This window comes from Cygnus olor, chromosome 2, assembly GCF_009769625.2.
Source record: "Cygnus olor isolate bCygOlo1 chromosome 2, bCygOlo1.pri.v2, whole genome shotgun sequence".
Taxonomy (NCBI): domain Eukaryota; kingdom Metazoa; phylum Chordata; class Aves; order Anseriformes; family Anatidae; genus Cygnus; species Cygnus olor.
The window spans coordinates 54,776,733-54,799,932 of NC_049170.1; the positions used below are offsets into that span (position 1 = coordinate 54,776,733).

The window sequence follows — 23,200 nt, forward strand, 5'->3', positions numbered from 1 at the left end:
TGTCCCTGCCCATGGCAGGGAGGTTGGAATTGATGATCTTTAAGGTCCTTTCCAACCCAAACCATTCTATGGTTCTATAAAATAGTTGCATTCAAAATTGTTGGTGTAAGAAGAAAAAAGTTAGCAGAGTTGCCACCCTGGACTTTAAGAGAGCAAACTTTAAACTACTCAGAAAGCTAGTTAGTGGTGTCCTCTGGGAATTGGTTCTAGAGGATTTAGGGTTCCATGAGAGCTGGTCATTCTTCAAGAACCACTTTTTAAAAGCTCAGGAGAAGGCAGTCCCATTGTGTGGTAAGTCAAGCAAGCAGAACAGAAGTCCAGCCTAGCTGAATGGGGAACTCCTCCTCAAGTAAAGGTAGAAGAAGAAAGTTTGTCTTCTGGAAGCAACACCAGGCTTCACAGGGAGAGTACAGAGCTGCAGTTTGCATCTGCAGGGAGAGAATGAAAGAAGCTAAAGCTCAACTTGAGTTGACACAGGCTGTTGTGGTGTTGGACAACAAAAAAATCTTTTCCAAGTATGTCAACAACAAGAGGATGTCCAAGGAAAACATTGCACAAATACTTGGAGCAGATGGTCAACTAACAAGTAGGGGTGAGGGAAAGATGGAGGTATTTGCCTATTTTCACCTCAGTTTTTCATATTAATTATAGATCTTCAGTTGCTTGGTCCTCTTGAGTTGGAGGGTCATGGCTGGGGGAGCAGTGACTTTCCATTTGTGGTCACCTAACTTGTTAGGGAACAGTTGTATCAGCTGAACATTAATTAAGTCCACGGGGCCTGGCAGGATTTACCCCATAGTACTGAGGAAGTTAGTGGGCGTTATATCTATACCGCTCTCAATAATTTACCAAAGGTCATGGGAGTCTGGGGAGGTCACTACTGACTGGAAGCTAGGCAGTGTTATGCCCATCTGTAAAAAGTGCATGAGAGAAGACCCAGGAAACCACAGACGTGTTAGTTTAACCTCAGTCCCTATAAAAAATTATGGAGAATATTGTCCTGGGGGATATGGAAAGTCAGTCAAAGAAAAAAGCAGTTATCAGGCATAGACAACTTGGATTCATCAAGGGGAAGTCCTGTCTTAGTAGTTTCATCTCCTGCTATGATGTCATCCACTTGGTGGGTAAAAGGGGGTGGGCATAATCTTTCTGGATGTTAGTAAGGCCTTTGATACCGTTCCTCACAGTATCCTTCTAGACAAACTGTCCACCTGTGAGATAAACAAGTTCATCCTACACTGGCTCAACAGAAGGAGCTTAGAGGGTTGTAGTGAGTGGGGCTACATTTGAGCGATCAGTTTAGGAGCATTGGGCAATCAGCAATGGCATGAAGTCAAACAAAGGAAAATGACAGGTTCTGCATCTGGGACAGAGTAATGCCAGATGGATACAGACTGGGACATGAGTGGTTAGAGAGCAGCTCAGCAGAAGGGGATCTGGAGGTGCTTGTCACCAGTAGGCTCAACATGAGCTAACAGTGTTCCCTGGCAGCCAAGAGGGCAAACTGCATTTTGGGGTACATTAAACACAGCAGAGCCAGCTGGTCAAAAGAGGTGATTCTCCCACTTTATTTAGCGTTGGTGTGGCCTCAGTTTGAGTATTGCATGCAGTTCTGGGCTGCACAATATAAAACGGATATTAAGATACTTGAAAGCATCCAGAGAGCATCCACATCATAGAATGGTTTGGATTGGAAAGAACCTTAAAGATCATCTAGTTCCAACCTCCCTATCCTATGAGGAGAGGCTGACGATATTTGGTTTATCTGGTTTGGAGGAAGGAGGTCTAAGAGGTGACCTCATTGCTTTCTACAACTTCCAGAATGAAGCAAATGGAGAGGGAGGTGCAAATCTCTTCTCCCTGGTAACCAATGATAGAATGTGAGGGAATAGCACAAGCAGCACAGTGGATGTTCAGACTGGATAGACAGTAGGAAAAATTATTTTATCGTGAGGGTGGTCAATAGTAGAACAGGTTTTCTAGAGAGATGGCTTATGCCCCTATCAGTGTTCAAGAGGCATTTGGATAATGCCCTTAATAACATGCTTTAATTTTTGGTTAGCCCAGTTAGCCCTGAAGTGGTCAAGCAGTTGGACTTGATGATCATTATAGGTCCCTTCCAACTGAGCTATTCTATTCTATAATTAAAAGCTTGTGAATTAAGGTGATATTTATTTATGGTCTTCTTGTTTAGTGGTCTCAGAAAAGTGAAATATATTTTCCTGCCACTTCAGAATTTGTTCATGGAATATCTCATATGACTAGAGGAGGAAGACCACTTATTGTATTATTTAAAGCTCTGCTTCTTCTTTCCCACAGCCCTTCCGCCATCCTTACTGTCTCAAGTGTAATTCTAATTACCTAGTTTTTACTTATATTACACTTACACGTTACTTTGGAAATGAATGCTTTTTACTGAACTAAGCCTTCACTTCACTTCTCAGACAATTCTTATCTGTTTAATGTTACTGTCCATGTTCTGTTTCATTTCAGCAAGTGTAAATTCTCAGACTTGAAAATTGGGAAGGAAATTGGACATCCAAATGTTTCCTGTGAATACAGTGCTTTTTATGCAAAGCCAGGAATGCTTTCTACGGAAAGATTTTCTCTAGTAATTACTGTTTATAGGAGTTTGAAGAGTGTTCAATGTGTTTGTCTCTGCCAAGAAACATCCAAGACAAAGAGAAAGTGTAGTTATAGAATAAATTAATCAAAATAATTAATGGCAGTACTGGACTGCTGCATTAATAACTTGTTCTGCCTCTGTGACAAAGATTGTCCCTTATTTTTTAGCTGATACTATGGTGTCTGTCACAATCAGTACTTGCTGTTTGGGTCTCCTGAGTGCTACCATGAAGAAATTGTTTAATAGGAATAGCTGCTATGAAAAAAATAAGTGACAGGAGTGAATGTTCTTATAAAGGAGTAGTTTGATTCTGTGTACATTTTGGTCTATGGCAGAAAGCAGAATATTACCTAATTTACCAGTATTCATCTCTGTAATCAAGCCAATTCGTGTATTTCAAGGCTATCAGCATGGTTAAGTGTGCACGTTGCAAGTACATTGCTGTTAGAAATTGGAAAGCGATTGAGTAATTCATAACAGGAAAGCTTTACATCTTCCTATTTGTTTCTGTCCATATCAAGTCATTTCCTGTAGCCATCCTTTCAGAAAATCTGGTGCCCTGGGACACTGAAGAACAATCTGAGGAGGAAGCGTGCTGCCCATGTTGGTGCTGCAGTGTTTCCACTCGTTTTCCTGACCTGTAAATAAAACCTGCACTGAACAATGATGGGGTAATGTTGAATGCAATACAGCAAGGTTGCACGTGGTGTTTTGTCAAAGAAGGCACGGGAAGTGAGTCAAACTTTTTCAGAGCTCTGGATACTAAATTTATCAGTGGTGAGCTAGTGTGGCATTATACGGCAGCTGGGCTTTGCCCACATTAAAAAGCACTTAGATCCTCAATTTCAAGTCTTCTCTCTGAAAGAAACAAATCTGGGAGATCAAATTAAATGGTACAGGAACTGGGTATCAGCCTAATAAGAAACAAACCAACTAACCCACCTCCTGTGGTTTGTCTGCCTGTAGTCTGTCAAGAAAAGGACTATGAGCATTGTAAGCTGACTGAGGAAACGAGTTGGGAGGCGTTTGGGTAGCAGCACTGTGCATGCTAGAGTCCACTGTGAGTGAGTGCGAGAGCCTGGGGGAAGGGAGAGGGAGGTTTAAAAAAAATAATTCAAATGAGGTGGAGTTACCAGAGCATGAGTACACTGAATGGGCAGTCTGGCAGGAACAGCGAGCAGCAATGCTAGCCGGAACGGTCAGTGAATTATTTTCTGTCTGCATGGAGTGAACTCCGTCTTCAAATGAATGGCTTTGTTTAGAGTGAGTCTGGTTTTCTTTCAATGCGGACACGGGAGTCTTCTTTGCTGTGGAGTTGTAATACATAGAGCAGAGCGATTGGTATTCTAATGTGGAGAATGGCTTTTCCCGAGCCTCCCTGCGGTGGAGGAGCTCGCCTGGCTGCTGTGCTCTTCTGAGCTGCAGAAAGAATGCAGCACGATCCGCTCAATAGGAGGAAGCTGTTCTTTTTTTCTGCCCTGAAAAAAGTTTGTGCACAGCCCACGCTTCTGGAGAGAATTTCTGTCATGATGGCTTCCATAGGTAGGTTCGTGGTTTCCTGCTCTCCCTCTTTCTTGTTTGTTTTCCTGAATCTGAAAACTGATTTTGTGGGGCTTCTGTTTCACTAGCCGCCTTCTTAGCGCTGCACGGTAGGGAGTAAAACTCAGTCCGCACTGTAGGGAGGGAAATGGAGTCTGTACTGTGTGTGTGAAGTGTGTGTGTGGGGAAGATAGGGGTTAAAAAAAAATAATCACTTTGGCAATTCAGTGATAGAGCTCTGTCTATAATGCAGTGAGCTGCAAGAGTTTCCTGAGCTCATTTGTGCAGTTGTGGGTGGGGTGGGGCTTGCTTGCATGTGGTGTACTTTTATGTTGGTAACAAACTTTGAAGGAAAAAATCGGGGAAAGAATCAAGCCTTGTGTGTTAAGTAGCAAGGTTTGGAGTCTGCAGAGAAATTACAAAGCTTTGTAGACACCAAGTTTTGTCAGTATGAGCTTTTTCCCTGTGATCATTAATGAAGTGACAGGTCATGAAGCAGGTTGACTCGAGAGCTTTGTGAAGCTGTTTTTTCTGTTAGGGAGGGACTTTTTTTTTTTTTTTTTTCTTTTCTTTTTTAGTGGAAGAAATGGGGAAAAAGGGGACTGCCTGGAACCATAAGTAATTGCTGACTCCATAAAAAAAACTTTGCCTAGACTGATTCTTTTTCCTCCTCCAAGGAGTTTCTAGTAAGATTATAGTGGCATTAAATTTCTTTCAAAAGAATGAAAAGTCTTTCCTGAATGAGGAATTTCACATACTCTTTTGCTTTCTTGCTTAATGAGGTAAACAGTGTATTGTGCCACAAGCATTGGCAGAGTAATTCATTCTATTTCAGGACAGTACTTTGTTAGATTTAAAATATTCTTGTTTTCTTAGTCCAGATCTGATTTTTCCATCAAAATTTAATACAGTCCTAGAGCAGCCAACTTGTTGCGTGGTATGATGTGCAGGATGCGCCAGAATACTTTAAAAGGGTCTTAATGATTCTTATGGCCTTAATGAAGACAGATTTTTCATTCAGCCAGTAGCAGCGGATATTCATGGAAGGATTTGCATCCCAAAAGGAGAGTTGCTGGTTGCTTAAGAGGCAGAGCAAAAAACACCTAATAGCTCCACTTTTCAGTCCTGTTACAACAGTGATCAACACTGAAGATTAAATGAACAGAATTTGTTCTGATCAGTTTAAATTCCAGACTATTAAAAGCAGCTTCTGAAAAAAAAATTTTTTTGTTGTTCTAAAATAAAAAATGGTTTAGGTATCCTGCTTCAAAACTAAAAAGCAGCCCTCATATTTGGTATTCAGGCTGCAGTGAGCTGTTTAGACATTTATTATGAGCAAGTGACTCCAGAAAAGTGAACAGGTTGAAGAGGCTGTACTACACATTTAGGCAGTATTTTAGAAAAGGGGGGCAAAGTGAGATGGTTGTCTAAGGTCTGAACATTAGTTTGATTGGTTCCATTCCTCCTGCTAGGTTCTCCTGAGACATGAAAAGCTGCATACTCAGACCTCTCTGGTGCTAGCACCAAGGAACTGGACTGAGATGGGAAATGTGGAATTGAAACTTTCTTTGACCCTCTTTTCTGCCTTAAGCAGGGTAGATAGGATCATACATGAAACTGAAAATTTCATGAGTCTTGGTGCTTGCTTTCCAAGAATGGCAGAAAGTCAATCCTGAACTCAGTCCTTCCTTTGTTCACTTGACATTCGCTCTGCTGTGCTCCACTTCTCCCCCTTTTAATTGTCCTTTTCAGTGATCTGCCAGTAGAGGAGTTGCATTTTTCAGTTCTGCTGACACACCCCAGACCTCTGTTTACCACATGTCAAGCAATTTTAGTTCCTAATGAACTTTGGTAGTACAAAGCACAGGACAAACATTTTCCTCTCTCTTTTTTCTTGAAGGGTGCTTGGTCTTCCAGAACATTCTGCCTGAAAAATGAGTGCTCTTCATTTTAAAGTTAGTACACTTGTGATTCCTAGGGATTTTTTTTCCCCTCTAAAACTTCTACAAGTTGATGCCAATTGTCCTATTCAGCAATGCGAATATCTGAAAATCCATTATGAGATAAACTACTAAGAATGGAACTGACTAACTCTAATGGCAGTTAATTATTTTGCTGTAAAAAAAAAAAAAAGTCATATTAATAATTATATCCTAATTGTTTTGTTGGGTTTGTTTTTGTTCATCACTGAATGATCTGCTGAACTTAAAGGCAATATGGTAGTGTTCCTGTTTATGCATTATGGTCTGACAGCTGTATTAGTGGCTCCCTCCTAAAGAGTGTTTTTATAAATGTCAAGCTCTGTGTTTTCATGTGACCCAGATGACTTGAGGAGATGCTTCAACAGATGAATTGCATTCCTAAGACAGCAAAACTATGCTTAAAGTCAATAACAGAGCATCTGCAAGATCTTTTAAAATATGTGAGAAGACGCGCAACTGATTGCTTTAGTCCTAGGGAAGGCTCTTTTTTTCTGGTACTATTTGGAGAAATAAACTGAAATTAGTATAAACTTCAGAAAAGCATGATACAGATCTTACTACTTTAAAGGTGTGTTGCAAATTCCATTCAGCAAATATGACTTACTTATATTTCAGTATTTTTGAGTGAATCAATGATATCAAGCGTTTGTAAACAGTCTAAGTGTCTGTCAGGGGAATGGTAACTTCCTCAGAAATGCTGGAGAGTAAGATCTTCAGGGTAGGGACTGTGCATGGAGAAAAGTGGGGTCTGGTAAATCATCCTTTTGGTAATATTTATCTCTGTGAGGACAGGGGCAGAGGGCAAATGCAATTAATTCCCTGGTCCTGGGGTTGCCTGGAGATAAGCTCACGCCTGGCACAGATTCAGGGGGTTGCATTTCTTTGTTACTGGCAGGAGCCTCTGGGGGCCATTATGGGAGCTAGAAGTTGCTGTAACACAGGAATGTCCTAGCTAGTGGGTACCCACTCTTGTCATTCATCTTGCTAGAAGGACAGAAACTCTTGTGGAGATGTCACAGAGACAGCCTTGCTCACCCAGTACTTAAAAGGAGAGCTGCTATTCCAAGGATATTTCCTCAAAGGGCAGCATGGATGTTTACAGTCCTTATTAGGCATAAGACAAGATTTTATTTTTTTTTCTTTAAATGCACACAATAAGTATTTGCATGAAGTTAGAAGCCTTCAGTAGAGCAGTGTAGCTTACCTTTAATTATTAGTGGTTTGGTTTCTAGCTCTTAACGTGTTACTTCTTCACCAAAGAAATGTCTCTGAGAAATTCATTACCATCTCTCCAGATATGCTGTTTAATTTCCCAGGTTGTCAGCTCCTGCACCGTGTTTTCTCTAAGAGCCAAGCACATAATGTGCACCACTGAGATTCTTGTCAGTACTATTAAATGAAGCAAATGAAGCTGGCCTTACTAGTGCAGCAAAGTTAGTATGTATATGCTAAAGCCACCATCTTCATAGGTTCCCTTCTCCTGCCAGTTCTGCCCCATCTGATTTGGTTACTTGCAAAGAGAGTTGATCCACTCAAATAAAAATTACAGAATCTCCAAGCAGTAGTAACTTTGTCTTTTCCTTAACAAGTATGGTTTGTTATATTGTTGCAGGAGTTATAATCCTGGTTGTTATTGATGGGTTTTTGAAAAGAGGGGGAAAGATACTTAACACATCTGACCCTGTTGATGGTGGTTTTTTTTATGTGAAGTGTACTCCCTCTGAAAGAACATAGACAACAGTGAAGAAGAGTTTATGAATGTGCATAAAAACAAGCCAAAAACAGCTCCCGTTTCATCCATATGAAAAACAATCAAGCAAACAAAAAGCAGAACAACAACAACAATTCTACAATCAAAATTAATTGGGGGATGGGAAGGAAATAGCAGAACTTCAGTAGTACATGTGTGCAATTCATAATTAAATACATATACATATATTTGCACGGTGTGTGGTTTGTTTTTTTAATTAATAGAGGTAAGCAATTTTAAAAAGTTTAGAGATGACTGTGATACACTGTTATGCATGAGAAAGAAATTACTGTTACCACAGAAAGAAAGAAAATGGTTGGGAAGTACCTGTAGGGGTCTATAATTCAGCTGGTGACTAAGAACACGACCAACCTGTACTGGCTTTGAGTTAGGAAAACTCCTCTCAATGTAGGTTCCACCATGATCCTGGAAACCTCTTCCAGTATTGTACTACCCTTAGTGACAAAAACACTTCTGATTTCTAGTGAGAATTTTCTAGATGTTTTGTCTGTTACCTGTTTGTTTGTTTTGTATCTCTCAGTTTGACCTGCTGGTCAAACATGCAAAAGAAAGGGAATGCACAGTGGTGGAAACGGGCCATGTGCCCTGGAAAGAGCACAGAAACACTGTCTGGATGTGCAGAGATGGGATCAGGAAAGCCAAGACATTGACAGAACTAAATTTGGCAAGGGATGCAAAGAATAACAAAGGGATTCTACAGGTACATTGGCTGCAAAAGAAGGACTAAGGGGAGCATAAACCTCTGACAAATGAAGACGGATGACTGTTAACAACAACGTGGAGAAGGCTGAGGTACTTAACTTCTTTGCTCTGGTCTTCACTGGTGGTCAGGACTTCCCACATCTCATGAGTCCCCAGACCTCTAGGTGGGGGCTGGTGAGCAGAGTCCCTCCCAGTGTAAGCGAAGAGCAGTTCAGGACCTCCTGATGCAACTTAACAAGTCTATGGGGCCTGATGACATGCCTTCCAGGGTCCTGAGGGAATGGGCTGATGTAGCTGCTAAGCACTGGTCCATCGTATTTGAAAAAATCATGGCGGTCAGGCGAAGTCCCCGGTGACTCAGAAAAGGGAAAACATCACTTCTATTTTTAAAAAGGGAAAGAAGGGAAGACCCTGGGGAACTACAGACCAAGTGAGCCTCACCTTTCTTTGTGCCTGGCCAGATCATGGAACAAGTCCTCCTGGAGGCGATGTTAAGGCACATGCAGGACAAGAAGGTGATCTGAGACAGCTAGCATGGCTTCACCAAGGGTAATCATGCCTGAACAATCTGGTGGCTTTATGGGTGGAATGACTGAATCAGTCAGCAAGGGAAAGACTGATATCATTTACATGGACCTCTGTAAGTCTTTTGACATGGTCCCACATGACATCATAATTTTTTAAATTGGAAAGATACCGTTTGAGGGGTGGGACCCATCTGGTGGATAAGGAATTGGCTGCAATGGCCACAGAGTGGTGGTCAGTGGTTCTGTGTCCAGGTGGAAGTCAGTGATGAGCAGGTCTCAGGGGACTGTCTTGGGCCTGGTGCTTTTCAATATCTTCATCAGTGACGTAGACGATGGGATCAAGTGCACCCTCTGCAAGTTTGCAGACAACACTAAGCTAAGTGGTGCGGCTGATAGCAAAGAAGAAAGAGATGCCATTCAAAGGGACCTGGACAGGCTGAAGAAATGAGCCCATGTGAACCGCAAGAGGTTCAACAAGTCCAAGTGCAAGGTACTGCACCTGGGTCAGGGCAATCCCAGCCATGAGTACAGACTGGGAGAAGAAGACAGAGAGCAGCCCTGCGGAGAGATACTTGGGGGTTCTGGTAGACGAAAGGCTCAACATGAGGCCAGAAATGCACGCTTGCAGCCTCAGAAGGCCAACTGCAATCGTGGGCAGCATTAAAAGAAGAGTAGTCAGAAGGTCAAGGGAGGGGATTGTCCCCATCTATTCTGCCCCCACTTGGAGTACTGTGTCCAGGTCTGGAGCCCTCAGCACAAGAAGGATGTAGAGCTGTTAGAACGGGTCCAGAGGTAGGGCCACAAAGATGATCAAGGGGCTGGAGCACCTCGCCTATGAAGAAGGGTCTGAGAGTCGGAGCTGTTTGGCCTGGAGAAGAGAAGACTGGGGAGACCTCCTCATTGTGGCCTTTCAGTACTTAAGGAGTCTTACTAAAAGAATGGAGAGGGACTCTTTACTTGGGTAGATAATGATAGGACAAGGGGGAATGGTCTTAAACTGAAAGAGGATAGATTTAGACTAGACATTAAGAGGAAATTCTTCACTGTAAGGGTAGTGAGGCACTGGAACAGGTTGCCAAGAGAGTTGTGAATACCCCATCCCTGGAGGTGTTCAAGGCAAGGTGTATGGCGTAACGTGTTTGGTGGGTGGCATCCTGCCTATGGCAGGGGGGTTGAAAATAAATGATCTTTAAGGTCTCTTTTAGCCCAAGCCATTTTACGATTCTCTTTTTTTATATCATCTGTCACTACTGAGAAGAATTGAGGTCTGTTGTCTCTAAGTTGATTTTCTTCTCCAGGCTAAACTATACCAGCTCCATCATCCTCATAAGTCGTGTGCTCAAGACTACTTGCCATCTGTGTAGTTTACCACTAGATCTCTTCCTGTTTCTGATGTTTTTGAACAGGAGGCCTAGTTTAGTATTCCAGTCTAGCTTTACTAGCATCAATACAGAGGGGTAATAACTTCCTTTGATCTGCTGGCCATGTTCCTCCTAATATAGCTCAGTATTCCTTGTTTGTGATGAAAGCAAACTGAAGACTCTCTTTCAACCTGATATGTACTGCAACCTCTAGATCCTTTTCAGCAGGGCTGCTAATTACTGGAGGCTGGTTGGATCCCAGCTTCTATTGTTGCAAGGGCTTGTTCTGCTCCAGATTCAGAATTTTTCTTGTTTCATGTTGAACTTAAATAAGATTTATGTTGGTTGAGTTCTCAAGTTCATTAAGATCCCTCTTAACCACTCAGTGTGTGAACCACCCTCCTAATTTAGTGTCATTGCACAAATTTGCTGACAGTGCATTCTATCTCATAATCCAGGTCATTGATACAGATACCGAGTTATAGAGAGCCCTTTATCAACCTTTGCAGTATGCCGTTTGTTACTGTTCAGGAATCGGGCATCAAGCTGTTAGTTACAACCCTGTGGACCCAGCAGTGCAGCCAATTTTCAACCAATTTTTCAGGTTATGTTTCCTCAGCTTTTGAGCAAGGAAACATGAAATGTCAAAGGAAATGCTGTTAATGCTTTTACTATGGCTAAGGCAGCACCGGATGTGCTCCCCTTGTGCACTTGGCCACTTATTACATTGTGGAAGAGAATTGGCTAATTAAACATGGCTGTTCTTGATCATCTTTTTCTTCATTTGTCTGCAAATGGCTTCCATGAGAATGTCTTTATGGTCTTCCCCAGTACATGAGTGAGACTGACCAGCCTGCAGTTTCCACATACTTGTTATTGCCATTCTTACAGAAAGCTTAATGTGGGTGACATTGATAGTAGGGTGATGGTTGGACTAGATGCTCTTGGAGGTCTTTTCCAACCCTAATGATTCTATGATTCTGTATTACCCTTTTTCTAGTTATCAGTGTGGTTCAGTGAAGCGGAATCATTGATATAGACATTAACTCATATTTTAAAATTCTTTTATTTTCTTAAAATTAAAATGTAGATTTCCAAATTTCTTGTAAATTGGTAATGTTAATTTGGGGACATGAAGTTCATCTGATTGGAACAAGGTCTTTATATTGTACTTGCTATGTTTGTTTTTTTCTGTCTAAGGTAAAGAAAGTAAAAAAGAAAAATGTGAGAAGGAGACAAAAACTGTTAGTCGTTTAAGATGATTTATTTTTTCTAAATCATCTAAATTAGAGAGTTGAAGAAATACTGGAAGAAGCAGGGGTTCTGTTGTTAAGTCAGTGAAATAGCTGACTGATCTAATGGTATAAAATCCAGTTTATTAATAAAATAGATATGTAGAAAGTATTGCACATTTGCATGCTTCCTCAGAGCTCCATGGCAATGGAGCAAAGTAACAAAGTGCTGATTCAGCATTTGGTTACTGCAGATTCTGGGGGAGATTTCCTGAAGCAAAAGATAAACTAATGATGACTGTCGTTATCTCAGTCTACAAGTTATTTGGAGGGTTTCTTAACAGGTACTTATTTTCTAAATATAAAACCCCGAAGTCTGACGTTTTAAAACTGTGAAGAGCATAAAACAGTTAACTTCACCTTCTCAGACATGAACAGGAAAGCATTGCTGCCTGAGGTTTTCGGGGTGTTTGCTTTCAGGCTTTTTTAAGTGTACTTCCATTTAACTCTTCTCAACAACAACAACAAAAAAATGCAATACAGTAAATTAGCTGTTGTTCTCAGAGTTTGAAACTGTTGTTCTCAGTGTTTGAAACAGCAATGGTAGAATTTGGCTAGCAACAGATTGGGGAAATTTAGCCCTGAATGAAAGGTGGAACAACTTTTGTTGGAAAGGGTAGCACATACTATGCAAAAGAGTAAGAAAGTTATTCCCTTCCCTGGCAGCTGAAATTATAAAAAATCTTTAGCACCTTTCACTGAAGCCTGTTTCTTGTCCTATTTCATGCGTTCTGTACAAAGGAAAAAACTGTGAGACCAAAATTGTTTTTTGCAAGGGTATAATTTGATTCAGTGCATTTTTGTGAAATTGAAAGCAGAATATGGCAAGTATAAAATAACAAAGTTTCAGTAAAGTTGGTAGTTTGCAGGTGGACTGAAAGCAGAAGAGAGTTTCAGCATTATCTCAGTCTTCTATTAATTTTTGGCACCTTAGCATTTGGAAAAGCAGAAGGAGAGATGATGAAAGGCAATATGGCTTCCCCAGAAGAACCATGCTTAATGGTGGACCATCTTGCTGTCTCCTTTTTCTATATGCAGGAGCTTTAATTCTGCTCTTCCCAGTGAGCCCTGTAGAGGTTTTTAAGAAGCTTCACAAAAACGAAATCTTAGCACTCTTGTCATCCACTGGAGGAACTCTTTTTCCAGGAAGCCAAATCCTTTTGTCATAAATTCACCATTTCCAGGTTTTCTGGCTTTACATAGTAGCATAAGCATCTGCTACCCCCTACTCAAACTGTACAATTAGAATTGTGCACTACTTTTCACTTCATCCAGTCCAGCTAGCTGTCACTGGAGTTTGCACATCAATACCTACCTCTCTTCCACTGAAATTCTTTTCCTTGCTCCATTTTTTTTCTGTGAAACTATGATTTTCCAAGTAATCTTTCCCTCAACCTTTCCATAGAAAAGCTAAAATTGTGCCTACTTAGTGTCATTAATTTTGTCATTTGCTTACTGATGGTTTTTCCTTTTATTTATTGTTTCTTTTCTACATCCTTTCATATGATGTTGGGCCTTTTATCTTTAAGAGAACTTCCTGCAGATGGAGGAACTAAATAATTGGATTTCTTCCCTTGGGTATACTAAATCTTTCTTCAGTTCTGTCCTTGTCTTTTTTTGCTTTTCCTTGATAAATCTTTCTCCACATTTTTTCTTCTGTAGATTTTAAGATTTGGAAAGGAACATATCTAAATGAACCTTTTACATAATATGTGCTTAAGATCTTCGTCCAGTACATTTTGCATTACCGATATACTTCAAACCATGAGGTATCCACTGTGTCTCTGGATAAGTTGTTTTAATGCTTAATACCGGTGTTTTTTTCTTTTGTATTCTTGCTTTACCTTTCCTTGTACATATAACACCTCAGCTCTGACTTGAGTCTAAATCTTCTGCAAGAAATTCAGGTGAATGGCAGAAAAACTTGGCTTAATGAAGAACAAAATGAATATTGCAAAAAGGAAGTGGCGATCATTTGACCTTTGGTGTCCTGAATAAAATAAAGTTGTATCAGCAGAGACTGTTATAGAAACTCTTACAGTTCCCTAGATGAGGGAAGGAGAGATGAACAGCTCAGCACTATGGTGGAGTTTACATTGGTAGTGCCAAACTGTAGTTGAAGCTAGCTCTATGTCAAGCTGCAAAGTGCCATTGAGTTTTTCATGAATGCAGGGGGTACAGTGTACATTTTTCAGAAGTGTTTCAAAGGAAGGAAGGTCTTGAGAATGCTTGTCTGGTAGGACAAGTCCAAGGTGAGTCCTGAGTGAATGAGAAATACCGAGTTTATAGAATGTGGCCTTCTTTGTTGGAGAGCAATTTTTTGCTGTTACCCTTAATTGGAGAGCTGCTCTTTGCTCAATCAGATAATGACAGGACAAGGGGGAATGGTTTTAAACTAAAAGAGAGGAGATTTACATTAGAGGTTAGGAGGAAATTCTTCACTCAGAGGGTGGTGAGGCACTGGAACAGGTTGCCCAGAAAGGTTGTGGATGCCCCATCCTTGGAGGTGTTCAAGATCACATTAGATGAGGCTCTGAGCAACCTGATCTAGTGAGAGGTGTCCCTGCCTAATGCAGGGGGGTTGGAACTAGATGATCTTTGAGGTCCCTTCCAACCTGAGCCATTCTATGATTCCATGAATGCAATCAGTCAAAAAATAAATTACTTACATTGGGTAGAGAAGAGATCTTGCACCAGCTCTTCCATTACATTTGTAAGTATCTTCAATTCTGTCAGGAAATCTGTCTAAAGGAATGGTTTCGTCAGCTGTTCATGTGAACGGTGAAATGGAACCTTTGAATGAGGCTGTTGGTACAGGGAATGTTTTGGAGACATCTTTCATTAGGCTGGAATTTCACATCATTGCTGAAGCAAGCCATCAAAAGATGGATCAAGGGACAGAAGAGATTGTGCAATGCTTGTAAATTTCACAAAGCTTCTTATTTTTCTGCTGCTCTTTAAGGCTGGTAGTGGTTCAGTTCCTTTGGCTTGCTTTACAGCAACATGCTTTTCAGTTTTACGCTGCCTTGAGCTAGTTAGGGGGAGGCCAGCTCATACTTTAGGGAGCAGAACAGTGACTTAGAGTAACTTGAGGATTTTGAGTGGAGTTTTTCATTCAGAGCAGGTTAGCTATCACCTTTGAACAAAAAGGAATACAGAGATGGGATTATATTAGAATCTGCTAACATACAAGGTGTGCTAATGGAATGACAGCTCTTCAATTTCCCTACTGGACCACTTTCTCAAAAGCTGTGGGGTGATTTTGTCATTCAGCTGCTACAAGAAAAGAGGAAAATGAATGCTTTTAAGTACCTTTTATCTGGACCCTGGCTTGGGTTAAGCCGCTCTGTTTTTTTTTTTCTTTCTTCATTTTTCTTTTTTTTTCTTCCATTTTCTTTTGTAATTTTAATTTTTATTTTTTTTCCTCTTTTCCCCTTTCTCATTTTCCTTTTCTTTTCTTTTTTTTCTTTCTCTCTTATTTTTTTCATTTCATTTTTCTTTTAAGATAGGACATGTAGTGAATTCAAATAGTAGTTAATCTATAACATCTTACTTTCATGTAGCTGTCTCCTGGGCACATCCAAGAGCTGCTTACAAATAGAAGATGCTTGCAACTTTTACTATTTTTTTCCGTTTGCTGGTAAGTGGGATGGTTGAATAGTGATCTGTATCTTCTAACTTGCATATGTTCACAATATTTGTTTTCTACCTGTGTCCCTTTTCATCAATGTATAATGCAAAGAGTGCTGTTCATCTCTTAGGTTCTGTCTGTAAAGCTGATGGTCAGTGTTAGAAAGTGTAGTTATTTTGACCTGAGTGTTTGAAGAGACATGAACATGATCTTAGCTTTTTTGTGTCACTTCTTTTAGTAGGAAGCTGCACTTCTACATTGTCAGTATTCTAACAGACCTAACAGTGTAGATTGAGAGGATCTGAAGCAAGAAGCACCAGTAGATTGCAGCAAACATGGCAGAGGAGTTTGTACCATGCATACAAAAATCCTGTAGAAACTATAAGCTTGCACAGTAAAGGGTTAACAGCTGACTGGTGAGTGTGGACTCTGTATCAGACAATAGAGAGGACATAGCTGAAATATTTGGCAAGCTTGTTTTTAATTGAAATATAAACAAAGCTGCTTTCATGATAAGTGACTTTCAGATATATTTGTTTCTAGCCTGGGAATAGTTATGCAGAGTTTGCGTTCATTTTGCAGATTACATGCCTGGCTGCCTGTGGCTTTTCACTGTTAATCTTTTACATGTGTGAAAATTTGGATATGAAAAGAAATGCTGTGTCTGTCAGCATTCAGTCAGTGGTCTTTCTGTCATGCAGCTTTCAGTGGTGTAAAGGTAATAGTGACAATCCAAAACCTGAAACAGAGAAGAGTCATGTCTTAGTTCATATATTTAAGCAAGTGCTTAAGTGGTGGGGAGAGGACTTTGCTATGTATAAATGCTTTGGTTTAAGTCTTGTGCACATACTTGAGATTGCATAACAGTGGGAGAAGATTTTAAGCTATTTCATAAGGAGCAAGAAGCTCCCCTCCCCTTTCTGCCCCCAGGTTCTTTGTAACGGGAGTCCAGTGACTCCCCTACATAGTCTGATACCAAGGGGACAAGTATAGAGGCACTGATGGAAATAAACAAATATGGAGTTAAGCTTGTGATCATAATCCCAATGCCCACTGGGAATGCATTATCCTCTCCTGTATCATAGTAGAGTTATCTCAACCTGTAGTATAACTGGGAGGCATCTGCAGGTTCATGTACAGAAATGAGATGTCAGTTACACCTAAGACATACTGTCTTAGATGCAGCTCTCAGTAGATCCATCTGCTTTTAGTGTACGGAAAGTTGCATTCCTGGGGAGGCTCAAGTGCTCATCAGACATACAATGTTAGTTTGACCAACCCACATTCAAGTAACCATTTTTTTCCTCAGATAATAGTTAAGACAAAGTATTACTTGTTTATTACATATTAAAATAATTGTTCATGGCTTAACATCAATCTTTATAATACTTGGGAGCGCCACTGATTTCAGTAGGAATATGGCCTAAGACTGTGTTTGCACCAGTATGAGAGTGAATACACTATATCTGAACTATTACAGATTCAGATTTTCTTAACTCTTCTCCACCACACCCATTTCTGTAGGCATTTCCTTTAAAGTTCACTTTAATGGCTGGCATGGATCTAATTAATGTTAGTTAAAGACATTGTGGTAGTTTTCTAATGCTTTCCTCATCCAGTTAAGTGGTTGCTCTGTACAGTATGTGTGCTATGTGAGGAATTCAAATGGTTTTCAGTCAGAGCACTGTTTTGCAGGTTTTCTTATCTCAGACATTTCTTTTAAGTACCTTCCATCGTCCTGATTCAAATAATAGCAGAGACAGACCGTGCCATGAAAAGTATTGAAAAGATTTCTTTGGACTTGCTTCAGTGGAGCTCACAGAAACAGTGAGAATCTTCCTTCTTTTTACAGCATTAGTATGATTTCCTTATGGAAAAAATTAAGATTAAGATTATTTTTAGTCTTTGTTGGGCTGGAGTTGTTCTAGCTTTCGTATTTTTGTTGTTTTTCTTCTCCACATCAATCTTTTTAAGTGTATCCAGTACTCTAGAGAGAGTAGAGACTGTTTCATCTGTGGTCTCCTCATTGGTTCCAGTCTTGCAGATGTTTAGGTGACTGGAACTATTCAGGTGTATGAAAATATTCAGATGCTTAAGCGTATGCAGTATCATATTGCATGGCCTTATCTGAGGTAGAAAACAGCGCAATTGAACATGAGCATATGTGAAAAGGTTTTGGATTGTTTTAGTGTATGCCAGAATAATTACATAACAAGCTCAATAGAGCTTGAGTAGTTATAACAATGCACCTGTAAAGAAAAGGAATAAATTGTTCCTTTATAAAGCTCTTCAATAGTAGGGAGCTGAGGGAATAGTCCTGAGGGAAGTGGTGGATGAAGTTGCTAAGCCACTATATTTGAAAAGTCATGCCAGTCTGGTTAAGTTCCCATTGACTGGAAGAGAGGAAACATAACCGCTGTTTTTAGGAAAGGGATAAAAGGAAGACCTGGGGAACTACAAGCCAGTCAGTCTCATCTCTGTGCCAAGCAAGATCATGGGGCAGATCCTCCTGAAACTATGCTAAAGCACATGGAAAACAGAGAGGAGATTGGTGACAGTCAGCATGGCTTCACTAAGGGCAAATCGAGCCTGACAAATTTGGTGGCCTTTTACAACGGTGTTACAGTGCTGGTGGAAAAGGGAAGAGCAACTGATGTCATCTACCTGGACTTGTGAAAAGCATTTCATATTGTCCTCCACAACATCCTTGACTATAAAATGAAGAGACATGGATTAGAGGGATGGACCACTCAGTGCATAAGGAATCAGCTGGAAGGTCTAACTGAAAGAGTTGTGGTCAATGGCTCAATGTCCAAGTGCAGAGACTGGTGATGAGTGGTGTCCCTCAGAGGTCTGTATTGGGACGAGTATTATCTAACATATTTGTTAGTGACATGGATAGTGGGATTGAGTTCACCCTCAGGAATTTTGCAGATGACACCAACCTGAGTGGTGCAGTTGATATGTTGGACGGAAGAGATAGGCTGGGACCTCGATGGGCTGGAAGGTTGGGCCGAGAGGAACCTCGTGAAGTTCAGCAAGGGCAAGTGCAGGGTCCTGCACCTAGGGAGGAATAACCCAAAGCACCGGTATAGGCTGGGGTGTGTCTGTCCTGTTAGAGTACAGCTCTGCAGAGAGGGACCGGGGGTAATGGTGGACAGCAGGCTGACCATGAGTCAGCAATGTGCCCTTGTGGCCAAGAAGGCCAACAGTATCCTAGGCTGCATTCGGAAGAGTGTTGCCAGCAGGTCAAGGGAGGTGCTCCTCCCCCTCTACTCAGCCCTGGTGAGGCCATACCTGGAGTATTGTGTCCAGTTCTGGGCTCCCCAGTACCAGAGGGACATAGAACTACTGGAGTGAGTTCAAAGGAGGGCTACGAAGATGATGAGAGGAATGGAGCTCCTGCCGTATGAGGACAGGCTGAGAGAACTGGGTCTGTTTAACCTGGAAAAGAGAAGACTGAGGGGAAAGCTCATTAATGTGTATAAATATCCGAGGGGAGGTTGTCGAGAGGATGAAGCCGGTCTTTTCAGTTGTGCCCAGCAACAGGACAAGAGGCAACAGGCACAAACTGGAGCACAGGAGGCTGAATATGAGAGGGCACTTCTTTCCTGCGAGGGTGACAGAGCACTGGAACAGGTTGCCCAGACAGGCTGTGGAGTCTACTTCTCTGGAAATATTCAAAACCTGCCTGGATGCCATCCTGTGCAGTGTGCTCTAGGTGATGCTACTCGGCAGGGGCATTGGACTAGATGGTCTTCAGAGGTCCCTTCCAACCCTGCCCATTCTGTGATTCCATGATTCTGAGATGCCATCCAGAGGGACCTTGACAATTTTGAGAGATTGGCCTGTGCAAACCTCCTGAAATTCAACAAGGCCTAGTGCAAAGTCCTGTGCCTGTGTTGGGGCAATCCCAAACATGAATAAAGACTGGGAGATGAGTGAATTGAGAACAGCCCCGTGGAGAAGAGCTTGGGGGTATTGGTGGGTTAAAAACTGAACGTGAGCTGGCAATGTTGCCCAGGAAGCCAACCATATTTTGGGCTGCATCAAAAGAAGTGTAGGTAGCAGGTTGAGGGAGGTGATTCTCCCCCTCTGCTCCATTCCTGTGAGATCCCACCTGGAGTGCTGCGTTCAGCTCTGGGGCCCCCACCATAAGAAAGAAGTAATCAAGATAGATCTGTTGAAGCAGAGCTACGGGGGAGCTACAACAGTGATCAGAGGGATGGAGCACCTCTCATATGAAGACTGAGAAAGGCTCTCATATGAAGGCTGAGAAAGTTGGGGTTGTTTATCCAAGAGAAGAGGAGGCACCAGGGAGACCATATTGCAGCATTACAGTACTTAAAGGGGGTCTACAGGAAAGATGGAAAGGAACTCTTTATCATGGATTGTAGTGATAGGACAAGTGTAATGGTTTTAAACTAAAGGAGGGTAGGTTTAGACTAAATATTAGGAAGCAATTCTTAATGATGAGGGTGGTAATGCACTGGAACAGGTTGCTCAGAGAAGCTGTGGATGCCCCACCCCGGAAGCGTTCAAGGCCAGGTTGGATGGGGCTTTGAGCAACCTGATCTAGTGTCTCTGCTCTTTGCAGGGGGAACTAGATGATCTTTAAGGTCCCTTATGTGATTCTAGCAATAGCATTCACATGATTCCTCATCCAAGTGCATCCATTTTAACTTTATCCTGTACTATCTACAATCAGTATAAATAAGTTGAACTTAGTTCAGTCTTGAATCAATTTAGAAAGGTCTGATGCTATTTGCAAGCTATTAGAAAAAAATGGTCTAGTTATCTTATTTCTTTCTCTGTGTGGTGTGAACAAAGTCACAGTTCTAAACCCATATTTTCTCTGTTCTTCTCAACTGCCTTTTAACCCTAGTTGTCCTTTTCTCCTCACGTGAGCAGTATTCTAGACCTATAGCAAGACAAAGAATTACACAGAATCACAGAGGCCTATAGTGATCATCTAGTCACACCCCTGCTCAAACAGGGTCAGCTAGTGCAAGTTGTACAGGACTGTTGGGTCAGGTTTTGAATATCTCCAAGGATGAAGACTCTACAACCCATCTGGGCAAGCTGTGCAAGTGTTTGAACAGTCTTGCAGTAAAAAAAAATGTTTTCTTGTGTTCAGGTGGAATTTTATGTTTTAATTTGTGGTCATTGCCTCTTGCCTCATCAGTGGGCGCTATTGAAAAAACATTGAATATCTTGGCCTTTCCTGTTATTTGTCACTGAGTGCCCTGCCCCATTCAGCAGTGGGCTGAAGGTTGGCTGAAATAACCCTCCAGTTTTCTATCTCTTTGCTGTTTAAGTGCACGCTGTGTATAGTTAGGTAGGAAACTTGAATAGACATATCTGTCTTAACACTGTGGGCTGTGGAATGCAGAACAACTTGCCTTTGCCGTTTGTTCTCCTGCTGGATGTTTTCAGCAATCAGTGTTGTGAAATAAAATGTTACTGTTTAAACAAGAAAAAAAAATTTGTTTTTAAAGAAAAATCGGTCATTTTATAAACACTTCTTTCAGGCAGTACAAGGCCTGTAAAAATGTAAGTTGTTTTTCAATTTGTCTTGTACTTTGTTTCCTTTCTTGCAGAATCTCAAAGTTACAAAGAAGCCCTTAACCACTCTATGATAATGTCTGACAGCACCATGGGTGCTAACTCTGCTTTGCTGAGGTCCAACATGCAGATGGATCCTTCCTTTCAGCGGTGTTTAGCATCTTCATGTACTGCTTCAAGTAACAGTTCTATCCCAGTGGGAGAAAGGTAGGAAAAGATTCTCTGACTTGAGTGTTTAGTTCTCTTTTTTGTGATTTCCAGCCAAGATGTTATGCTTGCTTGTTTGTTGCAGAGCATTTGTACAAGAACTTTTGAGTTTCGTTGTGACATGTGATGATGATGTTGCCCACCATCTGGAAGTTAACACATTCACAGATGTTATTTATATGTCTGAGAGGCACATGTGGTTTTAAAGAAAATCTAGGAATACAAAAATGGATAGGGACAATCAGTGGTCAGTCATGAACAATTACCTCTATTTACTTAATAGATGGGGTGTTTCATTAGAGCTGATAATGTTTCCTTCTCTATCACTCTGCAACAACATTCTTTTGTGGCTAACTGTCCTTTTCATGGATAATTGGTTCCTTTTTCACAATAAGTAAGTATTTGGAATGCTGTTGGTTGGTGTGCCAAACTCTCAGTAAGGACTTACAGTGTGTTGATTTCTATATGTCTTCCTATCTAATTAATTTCATTTTCAGTCAGTACTGGGACTGTGAAAGAAGTTTCCTGTTATAATTATGACTGTGAATCATAATACTCTTGTTAGGGGATTCTGTTGTTTCCCCTAGCAAAATGGGTCTCACCAGGCATCCTGAATTCACTCAGAGTGTTGATTCTTATTTAAAGCAGTGAGAATTTAATGGTACCCACATATCAGCTCGAGCTGGGTGCCTTCAAGGAGGGACCCCACTCAAGACTTTCCTTGGGTTCTTACACCCATACAGTTTTTGTCCGTTATGGTCCAATAAGTTCTTGACACATATACATTATGTTACTTCAGACTGGCAATTCTTTGTTGCAGAGCACGATGTCTTCTCTTATCTCCTGGGGCACACTCTCATTCTGCCATGTCCTTGGTCAGCACATCCCCACCCCCCATCCACACAAAATGTTGCTCAATCACCACTACATAACAGGTTCAGGTTATGGGAGCTCATACTGCGGCCTAAGGCTTCACCAGATTTGCCCTACTGATGTCAAACAATAGCTACCTAAGTTCCTTACATGCCAGTGGCTTGTTTCCCTTTTGCTCTGTATAAAGTATGTTAGTATTTTCTGAGGAGAAGCCAATTTGACATTTAATTATAAGTGGATATGAATTACAAGCTTATCAGGCAATGCAGTCATTATCAAGCTTGCATTCCTTCCTTAACCTTTATCTAGAAATTTTTGTTCCCTTCTTTTTAGACGTTTTGTTTTTCCTGTTACTTTTCATTTCATCTAGCTGATAACTACAGCTTGTTTTTTTTTTTTTTTTTTTTTTGAATGGTTCCTTTCTACCCTTTGCTTCCCTTCTATTTCTTTATGGTCCTTCTACTTGGATCTGTTCAAATCTACTGGTATCCATTTCCACAGTTCCCTTTTAATTAAAATTTTCTTTATAATTTTGTTAATAAATTTTTATTTTTTATAATTTTTATGCCAGTTCCTTTCACTTTCTGTCTCAAAATGGGTTTGCTCTCTTTACATATGATATTGCTGATAATGTTTTTCAGCCAAAATTGGAGGGCATCTCACTTTCAGAAGTAAGAAGCCAATTTAAACTTTCATGAGATGGTTTTGTCAGAAGCATAATCTGTGGTGTTTAGAAGGATATTTGTTATCCTTCACTTGAGCAGGTGGAACTCTTAGCCAGTAGAATAATCTAATGTTTATTGTTGTCTTTATAAATAATAAATATATAAATACTTAATATCCATCAATCAAACAGAAGCTTGGAAAAGTGTTTCTCGTACTCTGTATTGTTTTATGTTTGTTGTTCCCATATGCAAAAATTAACCACTGGACTTGCTTCTCTTCTGTTTGCAATATAAATTTTATTAGAAAGAGGCCTAATCTAACAGTTGGATCTTGTGGACTGTGTTCTTACCATGCTTATTCACTTATTATGTGATGGTGAACAATGCTGTCCTTAGCACTTGTCTTGCACTTTCCCTTTTCCCCTTTTTGCCTTCCCTCTTTCCCCTTTCCCTTTTCTC

At 40.8% G+C, this 23,200-nt stretch overlaps 1 protein-coding gene and 1 long non-coding RNA gene across 2 annotated transcripts in view; both read left to right on the forward strand.

Moving 5' to 3' along the window:
* The window catches only part of TNS3 (tensin 3), a 255,871-nt gene that overhangs the window by 208,693 nt on the left and 23,978 nt on the right, over positions 1-23,200 (forward strand). The window contains 1 exon segment of the mRNA XM_040549792.1: positions 21,032-21,203. Within this exon segment, the coding sequence (XP_040405726.1) occupies positions 21,032-21,203 (172 nt within the window).
* On the forward strand, positions 3,896-8,086 carry LOC121066341. Its single transcript, XR_005817689.1, has 2 exons — positions 3,896-4,168; positions 7,858-8,086. It is a non-coding gene; the product is annotated as an uncharacterized LOC121066341 (long non-coding RNA).